Raw genomic sequence first — 11022 nt, forward strand, 5'->3', positions numbered from 1 at the left:
GCGAATGGCTCCACGGACTGTGGAACCCATCATCACCAGTCCCCAGCATTTATCTCTCTCCCCCTCCCTCCCTCCCTCTCTCTGACTATTAAGTTATTTGCTCATAAATTTCTACTTCTCTAGATTCTAGAGAGAGAAAGGCAAGCAATAGGTGAGATCACTTGTCACTGATTCTCTTGTCTAATTTTTTTTTAATGAGCTTTGATTTTCAATCTAAGTGTAGCTCTGGGGTCATGTGTTTTTTTTTTTTTTGGGAACTGGGCAGTGATCAAAATTTGAGCTCTTTATTTGGGGGCCTTCATCTAATTTCGTGGATATATTCTTCTTAAATTGTGTATCTGCAGCCCATCTACTGATCACCCATATAGATCCTTTTGAACCTGTAATTTTTTTTTCTTTTCTTTTTTTGGCACAGTTTTAGTTTGCAGTAGGTGAATCTTATACCCCCATCTTTGTATCATTTTAAATAAGCGAGGTTAGGCTGCTAGATATGTTCGTAATTCTCTGTCTTTGTCATCGTTCTAGATATTTGTTAAGTATGCTTTGTGTTAGCTAATGATATAGTGCTGTCTGTTGAAGTCTGTGGCTAAATATGTAATAAAACAGTGATAACTGAAACGCTGTAATTTAAAACTTTTTTCAAGTTTAGCTGCTCTGCGTTTATGAAACGTTGTGCTTAAAACAATATTTACCCTACTCCGGTGCAAGGATCCTAAAGCCAAACTGACGTTTATGAAACGTTGTGCTTAAAACAATATTTACCCTACTCCGGTGCAAGGATCCTAAAGCCAAACTGTTTTCAGGAACAAAAGTACAGTACTACAATATTTACCCTACTCCGGTGCAAGGATCCTAAAGCCAAACTGTTTTCAGGAACAAAAGTACAGTACTTTGTTGTGCACCGACCCGGTAGCGTTAAGACCTCCTCGATCTATAAGACCTTTTGATCAAGGTAAAGATCTCATCGATCTGTTAAAATATTTCGGTTCAATAACCTTTCGGTTCAGGCAGAGATCTCCTCGATCTGTTAAAACCTTTCGGTTCAGGCAAAGATCTTTCGATCTGTAAACACCTTTCGGTTCAGAGCTATGTTCCTTCGGGCACAGACTAACACTTTCACGCTTTCAGACTCTGCAGCAACAACACAACAATACAAAACACTTGCATGTTTTTCGTATCTCTTTTTTATCTCGTGTCCAAGAGCTCCCCAAGAGGCACTATATATAGGTCTCTAAGACCAGCTCAAAGAGCACCCACTTTAATTTGACCGTTACAAACATATTGGCAATTATGACAATTATATTTGTAACGGTAAATAATATAAATGCTGTAACTGCTGCATGCAGTAACGTCTGAACGCGAGGGTCGCGATCCTGCGCAACACCAGGGTCACACTCTCATGCGAACGCGAGGCTCGTCTGCATGCTCCGAAGCAGACTACGAGGCAGCCAACGTGGCGCAACCTAGCCCCGATGCTTTCGTGCGAAGTACAAAGTGCGTCTAACAAAGCGTAACGTAGCGCCTCAGTCCGATAAGCCCCGACCCCGATCCATTGACCCACGACTCACGTTTATCTCTCTCCCCCTCCCTCCCTCCCTCTCTCTGACTATTAAGTTATTTGCTCATAAATTTCTACTTCTCTAGATTCTAGAGAGAGAAAGGCAAGCAATAGGTGAGATCACTTGTCACTGATTCTCTTGTCTAATTTTTTTTTAATGAGCTTTGATTTTCAATCTAAGTGTAGCTCTGGGGTCATGTGTTTTTTTTTTTTTTGGGAACTGGGCAGTGATCAAAATTTGAGCTCTTTATTTGGGGGCCTTCATCTAATTTCGTGGATATATTCTTCTTAAATTGTGTATCTGCAGCCCATCTACTGATCACCCATATAGATCATTTTGAACCTGTAAGTTTTTTTTTCTTTTCTTTTTTTGGCACAGTTTTAGTTTGCAGTAGGTGAATCTTATACCCCCATCTTTGTATCATTTTAAATAAACAAGGTTAGGCTACTGGATATGTTCGTAATTCTATGTCTTTGTCATCGTTCTAGATATTTGTTAAGTATGCTTTGTGTTAGCTAATGATATAGTGCTGTCTGTTGAAGTCTGTGGCTAAATAAGTAATAAAACAGTGAGAACTGAAATGATGTAATTTAAAATTTTTTTAAGTTTAGCTACTGTACGTTTATGAAACGTTGTGCTTAAAACAATATTTACCCTACTCCGGTGCAAGGATCCTAAAGCCAAACTGTTTTCAGGAACAAAAGTACAGTACTCTGTTGTGCACCGACCCGGTAGCGTTAAGACCTCCTAGATCTATAAGACCTTTCGATCAAGGTAAATATCTCCTCGATCTGTTAAAATATTTTGGTTCAATAACCTTTCGGTTCAGGCAGAGATCTCCTCGATCTGTTAAAACCTTTCGGTTTAGACAAAGATCTTTCGATCTGTAAACACCTTTCGGTTCAGAGCTATGTTCCTTCGGGCACAGACTAATACTTTCACGCTTTCAGACTCTGCAGCAACAACACAACAGCACAAAACACTTGCGTGTTTTTCGTATCTTTTTTTTATCTTGTGTCCAAGAGCTCCCCAAGAGGCACTATATATAGGCCTCTAAGACCAGCTCAAAGGGCACCCACTTTAATTTGACCGTTACAAACATATTGGCAATTATGACAATTATATTTGTAACGACAAATAACATAAATGCTGTAACTACTGCATGCAGTAACGTCTGAACGCGAGGGTCGCGATCCTGCGCAACACGAGGGTCACACTCTCATGCGAACGCGAGGCTCGTCTGCATGCTACGAAGCAGACTACGAGGCAGCCAACGTGGTGCAACCTAGCCCCGATGCTTTCTTGCGAAGTGCAAAGTGCGTCTAACAAAGCGTAACGTAGCGCCTCAGTCCGATTAGCCCCGACCCCGATCCATTGACCTACGGCTTATGGCCCACGGCTCACGGCCCACGACCCACTAAAACTTATGAGGGATTGATTAAATAAAAATAATTCTCGGCTTGCCGTTGGCAAACTTCGAACACATGACCTATGAGATATCAAAACTTTAACTTTTCGCTACGCTACTAAGGATTTCTGAAAAATACTAGTAGTTAATAAATACATAATTTGAAAACTCTTTTTTTTGGAACTGGGCAGTGATCAAAATTTAAGCTCTTTATTTGGGGGCCTTCATCTAATTTCGTGGATATATTCTTCTTAAATTGTGTATCTGCAGCCTATCTACTGACCACCCATATAGATCCTTTTGAACCTGTTAATTTTTTTTCTTTTCTTTTTTTGGCATAATTTTAGTTTGCAGTAGGGCCCTATTTGGATGGAGGGTAGAGAGGAGGAGGGGAAGAGAAATGCGGCTTTCATCTTGTTTGGGAGTTTTTTTAAGGAGGGTAGAGAGGAGGAAGGAAGGGGAAATGAGGGTAAAATTGCTTGGTTTTCTTTCCCCCCGATTTGGGCGGTAGAGGAGGGTAAAGGAGGGTAATAACATTCTTACCCCATCAAAACAAATAAAATGGCTGATGTGTTATTAGTATAAAGTCATTTATGTAAATTTACATGTATTTACTTCCTTTCACCTTCATTCACCTTACTCAACTCCCAAATAACATATTACAATTCTTTTCCCTTTCCTTCTCTTCCCTTCCCGTTGTTTAACTTTCCTTCACTTCCCTTAGTAAACTCCCAAACACACCATAGGTGAATCTTATACCCCCATCTTTGTATCATTTTAAATAAACGAGGTTAGGCTGCTAGATATGTTCGTAATTCTGTCTTTGTCATTGTTCTAGAAATTTGTTAAGTATGCTTTGGGTTAGTTAATGATATAGTGATGTCAATGGTCGAGCACTCAAGTTTCTTGACAGATGTTTTATGACCTGTTGCAAAGGCTCTTAATGATGCCTTCACTTATCCTCATAGATTGACATAATGCAGTTTGTTGTAAGTTGATAAAGAGATGGTGTGCTGCATTGAAACCCAAGATTTCTCTCCTTAGTTCTCTCTACATTGTTTTTTTACAATAAGCAACTCTCATCGACTTCAATTCCTCACGTCCCTGGGCCTGGAAGACCTTTTGTATAATGCCCCAAAGCCGGACATATGACCGGATAAGAGCCGTTAACCTGAATAGAATTCGAAAACAGACCCAAATTATGAAACTGCCCAAACCGGTCTGACCGGCAGACTGACCCGTTCCCCTGCCTGTCGTCGCCGTTTCACTTCGTTTCACCTCCCGCTTTGATTTCTACTCTTCCAATGTCTTCTAAGGTTGAAATGCAAGGCTATTTCCCAACAATGGTAGCAATTGATGAAGTCTTGAGCTAATGGATTTGTTCATGATTCTATGTTTTTTTGCCATTGTTTTAGAAATCTGTATAGGCTAGCATTCAAGGACCTGGGTAATTACTATCGTATCCGGTTTTATTCAGTCATTTTTTGGGGTAAGCAACCTTCTAATGGTTTCCTTTACTGATCATTTTCCTTGACTAAATGGGTTTTTACCTTGCCATTGTCCCCAAAATAGCTTGTGATCCTTTTGGCTTCTGTTATCTGTTGGTAACAGAATAAATGTCAAATATTGTCATATATCGATGAAACTAGGAAGATCAGGAATAGTTTCCCTATGTTTCTTTAGATTTCACCTTGACTACAAAGTTTCTTTTCAATTGCATTTTGTCCTTAAGTTTGAAAGTAAGACATGAGAGAGATAGGAAAGTACTTGACACTGGGGAGTAGCTTGGTCTCCTTCATTTCAGGCAGTTTACAGACTTTAGCATGGGAGAGATAAGAGGGAAGATTAATAAACTGGGAATGTGTTTGTTTAAGGAAATTGGAGGATCTTGGTGACTAACATTGCGCTAGATCCATCGATATAACTACTTTAGTAATTGGATGGTTGGTTCTTACTGCATCGAATTTCCTAACGATATGAATGTGCATGCTTTCTATTTTCTGCACCACCAAATGGCGTGGCTTAGTTTTGACATGACTACGTAACTTGGTTAAGTATAGTGATTGCTCGTATCTATGTGCTTGAAAATTTTTTCCCCTCCCTCTACCTCAAGCTTATTTGATAGAATGGCCCCCTGAGACTTTAACTTCTGCTTTTGATAGTGCTTCAGTCTTTTGTCAGGTTTAAATTTGAAGAAAAAACCATAATACCATTCTTCATTGCCTCCTTTTGTTGCAGAGATTAATGAAATACCTCTTGTTTCTTTTTTATAGATATTATCTATCCCTATTATCCTCCTTTTAGTATGTCAAATATAAGTAGATATGTATCTTTTATTTGTTTTTCCCTGGGGTGTTTCGATGGGACTCGTCTTTTCAAAGCTAAGTTTGATTTTAGCAGTCTAGTGAGAAGTCATTGATACAAGCGGATTTTGTTCAGTGATGGCGAAAGTTACATCTTCTAGATTATATGCTCCAATCATAATTACTCAACGGGACGGGAATAACTTGGAGCTCTCTGCATACATTCCTTTTTTTTTAAATATAATTTGATGCCTCGTATCCTTATAAATATTTGTTCATAAACTGTTAATTTTTATTCCTTCATTGAACTCTTTGCAATTACTACAGAGAAACTAGGTTGTTTTTCATGACATGGAATCGCTCTCAAGTCATTCCTCGATCCCTTCTTTCAGTAGTCTAACTTGGAAGTTCGTGGGTAGCAGCCCGGACATTAAAAATTCTAATCTCTTTATCCACAGAAGATCTGGAATTTTATTTTCTGGGACGAAACTCTCTTGCTCTTTACGAATATCCAATCAAAACAGTGATACAACCAAAAATCTCTATCAGAAAGAAGGCCTCAAATTACTGGGTTTTCTCCAAGGAATCCGGAACTTATCTACTCCTAAAGCTGCAGATAATTGCCATTACCATGCGACTGATGGAAGTGTGGGGCTACGAACTATCCCACAGAAATCTGACGAGGTCTCAAAGATCTGGATTCCAGGCTTGCCCAATGAATCCGATGGCAGTAATGGTTCTCCAATTAATAGCGGTTTTTGGGAATGGAAACCAAATTTAACAGTTCATTATGAAAAATCTGGGGTCAAAAAGGTTGGTGCACCAAATGTTCTATTTCTTCCCGGTTTTGGGGTTGGGACTTTTCATTATGAGAAGCAATTGAAAGATCTCGGCCGTGAGTATAAGGTTTGGACGTTGGATTTCTTAGGACAAGGAATGTCGTTGCCTTCAGAAGATCCTACTCCATTGAATATGCAGAGAAGCAGCTCCGAAGATAGAGAGATGGTGTGGGGGTTTGGAGATGAATCTCAGCCGTGGGCGAATGAGTTGGCTTATTCCATTGATTTGTGGCAAGAGCAAGTTCAGGATTTTGTTGAGCAGGTACTCTTTGCTAATTGCAGGGATTATATAAATATAGAGCTCACATGTACATTGCAAGCCAATATTTCTCTAATAGGATATGGCTGAATAACAGAATGCTAATGGATACATTCTATGTACGATATGCACTAAGGACAGCTTAATACGGTAGTATGCATCATGAGGAGCTCAGCATAGATGCCAGTAATATTTCCTATAATATATTGTACTTTAACACTTCAAAAATAACCCGGGTTTAACAGCAACGTTAATGTTAAAAGTAGGTTAAAGCATGTCAAACGTTTATAGAGGTTTTGTATGGATGAAGAGTCCTGGTCAGGACATTATCTTAAAATTTCACGATAGAATGAGTCTTTTGGCACCTGGCGGTTTACTAAAAACTTTTAGCAAGGACAGGGGGCTACTAAATTGCATTTCTTACCATTTTCTTCCAAGAGGTCTCCTTTTACTTCTATCTTTCTGATTTCAGTTTCAGAGTTCCTTAACATTTGAACTTGTAATTTGTGGAAGAGGCAAAAAGAAGCCCTTCAAAATATCTCTGTAAAGAAGAGAGTGCGAGCCATGACATATTGACAAAGTCTTTATGTTAATTGTTGAGATTGGATGTCTCTATACCTTTAAGTCCAATTCCCAATTATCTTCGGCTATTAAGTATTGAGTTGAAAACTTTTAATTTGCCCATCTTTCTAACTCTTTCCTTTTCCCAAATACACACAAATCCATGCATGCAGACATGTCACAGCATTTTTTCTAGAAAAGAACCATAGACAGAATTGCAATAGAATGGAGAAGGGTGGAATTCATGTTTATGATGGAATTTGAACAAAGGTATAGTTCTAATCCTACAGTACCATGTAGGTTAATCTAGTAGTTAGTGGTGAAGAAAGCATAAATTTACAATTTTGATTTGCCTCATTTAACTGATGAACTTCCTTAACATGGAATAAGTTGATCACTGATACAAAAGTGTCATACTTTACGACATGTTGTCAACATAATATGGGGAAGTATGAGTATCAACACCTCTATTTTGAATAAGTGGCATACCAAAGATAACCATTTACTTAATGAATTTTTTAAAAAAAATTAGTGTTAAATGGAAAAATCCTATATTTAGTTGACTCCACCTGAGGGTACGCAGCCAAAAATTTCATTGTATTACCACAATACTATGTTGTTGACCATGCCTTTATTCCATAAAAAAGTTCTGTTTTATTATTTTAGGGATACTGAAGAAAAATAGCTGATATGTGTTTATAACTTTATTTATATATATGCTGAAGCTCGCATAAAAAGTTAAGCTTACATTCTAATTCACATTTCCTGCGACAGGTTATTGGTGAACCTGTTTATGTTGTGGGCAACTCACTTGGTGGCTATGTCGCTCTATACTTTGCAGCGTGTAAACCTGAGCTCGTGAAAGGAGTTACATTGCTTAATGCAACACCATTTTGGGGATTCCTTCCTAATCCTATCAGGTCGCCAAGGTTGGCCAAAATTTTTCCATGGGCTGGCACATTTCCTCTACCTTCAAATGTTAAAAAGCTCACCCAGCTCGTGTAGGTAGAGTTAGTTTAGTTTAAATTTTATTCATATCTCCTACATTGATATATATCAGTTCTATCTTACCTATGAATTCAATTTGAAGGTTATTTGTTTATATTGTCCACCTAAATTTAATACAAATGTATTGAGCTATTCTTTTTCTTGGTGTAGATGGCATAAAATAAGCGACCCTAGTAGCATAGAGGAGATACTGAGACAAGTATATGCTGATCATTCAACAAAGGTTGACAAAGTTTTCTCCCGCATCATCGAGACAACTCAACACCCTGCAGCAGCTGCATCTTTTGCTTCCATTATGTTTTCTCCCAAAGGCGAGCTCTCCTTCCAGGAAGCTCTGAATAGGTATTGAAAGTAACATCTTCGTATTCTATTATTTCCTCTATGGTTACTTACATCATATACACTTCTAGGTGTCAACTGCAAAATATTCCCATCTGTCTCATGTACGGTAAAGAGGACCCTTGGGTTAGGCCTGTTTGGGGCATGAAAGTGAAACAACAATTTCCAGAAGCACCATATTATGAGATTAGTCCTGCAGGTCACTGCCCTCATGATGAGGTTCCTGAGGTATGCGATTATTTGAATTTCGACCTTCCACTGTAATGGACCTTTAGTTGTAAATTAATCTATCATTATCTCTGCAATTTTGATCCATCATTATTTCTGCAAATAGGAATGTCCGACACTCCAAGATACAAAACCCATTTCTGTGTCCCGCAGTCGCAAACACGTAAATTGTTGCTTAACTTGAAAATGTGTATTAGATGAGACATGCTATACTCTTTTATAACAGAAGCCACTTTTCATGAATCATATTACCAAAATTAATTTCTTGAATGTATGGCAACAACCCAATCGTATATGATTAGTCGCATATTCATATGAGCAACATACAAATTGCCAGAATTAGGTTCTTTCCTGATCATAGTTTTTTATGTACTCGGCAGAAACTGCAGCAGGAAAAAGATGCACGATGATTTTGGAAGCATATTTATGAGCATTTGATGTTATGATGGAGCTAATAAAGCTTATGTGCATTTGATGTTATGATGGATCTAATAAGCTTAGGCACAATACCTGAACCTGGGAACCCCTCTAGTATGTATTTGTTGCTCTAGCTGATGTGGGGCCAAACCAATCTAGTACCAGACATTTGTATCCTCAAATGGATGCAAGTCACTCGAAATAAGTTAATACATTCATGACAGTTTCTAGATAAGACTGTTAAGTATAATTTGATAGTTTCAGACGATGTTAATTTTTGCCCAAAATCAGAGGACAATTTAGTCTATTTACAGCTAAAACGAGAGCGAAAGGTAATTTTTCGTTACATGATTCTCATGTGACATATCAACCTAGCTTGGAAAATCATGCCATCTGGTGTTCAACAGGTGTAAGTTCTAGAGCATGTTTTCTAACTTGGTCAAAGTGGATTATAAACCACTTTTTGGGTTATATATATTTTTGCATGTTTAGTAACGACATGGTGAGTGGATTATTATGGATAGTAATCCACCAAAAAATAACCAAGGATTCAATAAAAAACATCCGAGGATTCCTTTTTTAGTTTGAATTTAACCCATGCGTTTGACCAAGAAAATGACAGAAAAAACACGTCACTTTTTCATGTTTTTCTCTTCTCGCCTCTGGCTTCTAAGATTTTTTTTTTTTTTGTCATTTTATCGAAAGGCACATAGATTATAAATCACTCTTTTTACCAAACGCCTAGAATTTTAATCCATTTGGGTTATAATCTACCAATGGATTATGTAACCACATAAATTTTAAGCTAGGATTGCCAAACATGCTTTTAGTAAGTAGTTTAGAGGTGTGTAAATGGCTGCCTCCTCACAGTTCATGGGCTATAAATGCAATTAACCCCATCTTTTTTACTTCTTTAGTCATGCTTGTACTTGCAACTACATACATTATCTCTCACGCTACACGTTTTATTTGATTACAGATGGTAACAATTTCGGAGTTGAGGATCGTTTAGGAGCAAATTACTGAAAAATTCTTCGGTTTATGCAGGTTGTGAACTATTTGTTGCGCGGATGGATCAAGAACCTCGAATCCCATGGCTCGGTTCCATTACCTCTTCTTGAAGAACCAGAATTTGAGGAATACGGCTTCATTAGAGATGTGGAATACGTCAAAGAAGAAGGATCGAGGAAATCGGTACAAGTTCGATATCTAGGATCAAACTTCTCATTTTGGAATGAGCTAGTTTCCTTTGTCAGGTCTAACATTGCAAAAGTGAGATTCGATTTGAAATAGAGAACAACATACCCCTTACATCCTCTCAAATCCTTTGTAAATCATAAGTGATAGCTATGTAGTTTATTCTTGGTGTATCAAGATAGGACCGTCATTGTTGTATTGTATATAGATTCCTTACTTTTGGCAGTCAATACTGAAGAACACATAATTTGGAAAGGAGAAAAGGATAATAAAATCCTTGGACATTTTTAATCTTATTTTTACTACTATATATATAACCCCAAAATCAAGCAAAACTTAGATATGGCTCTGTGTGATATGATAATGATATTCTATAAAGAATATTCCATAATACTTATTTATGTCCAAACATCATTGGCATTAGATTTGCATCAAAATAATAAGAAAAGAAAAGGCAAGAGAGATCCCTAAAGCACAATCATGAGCTTAAAAAAAATAAAAAGAGAGAAGGGTGAATATGGGCAAGCGAGTCACACAATTTTATTTACCATGTTAGTGGAAATCTTCAACTTTTTAGATGCTTAATAATCACTTTTTTATTTTAGGGCACCTTTAAGTGGATATCTCATATAGATGCTACATATTATAATGTTTTAAAAGTGTAATAAGACCATGAGATCACAAGGTCCATTGCTCTCATCGTTAATAAATTAATGAACAATTGTATATTATTATGAAAAACAAAAATTAACATCAAACCACCAGTACACAATAAGCCCATTTTCATGCCTCAAACCACCAGTACACAATGAGAACCAAAGTACAATCTTGAGCCAAAGGATTTAGCAATTAATTAATTAAAAAGCATTATCATGAGCAACAAAAGATAATAAAGAATCAGTCC

General features: G+C 37.5%; 1 protein-coding gene across 4 annotated transcripts; it reads left to right on the top strand.

Moving 5' to 3' along the window:
• On the top strand, positions 118-10414 carry LOC109831663 (pheophytinase, chloroplastic). Of its 4 annotated transcripts, none has more exons than XM_020399034.1 (6): positions 118-151; positions 5598-6371; positions 7704-7930; positions 8088-8279; positions 8348-8504; positions 9969-10414. In XM_020399034.1, exons 2-6 carry the CDS (start codon positions 5622-5624, stop codon positions 10212-10214), a joined length of 1572 nt encoding a protein of 523 aa, XP_020254623.1. In that variant the 5' UTR covers positions 118-151; positions 5598-5621; the 3' UTR covers positions 10215-10414. The 4 variants fall into 4 exon arrangements, with proteins under 4 accessions (XP_020254623.1, XP_020254624.1, XP_020254622.1 ...); XM_020399035.1 differs by lacking the exon at positions 118-151 and adding an exon at positions 874-952; XM_020399033.1 differs by lacking the exon at positions 118-151 and adding an exon at positions 1584-1672.

The sequence above is a fragment of the Asparagus officinalis genome, chromosome 2 (genome assembly GCF_001876935.1).
Source record: "Asparagus officinalis chromosome 2, Aspof.V1, whole genome shotgun sequence".
In the NCBI taxonomy this organism is placed as follows: domain Eukaryota; kingdom Viridiplantae; phylum Streptophyta; class Magnoliopsida; order Asparagales; family Asparagaceae; genus Asparagus; species Asparagus officinalis.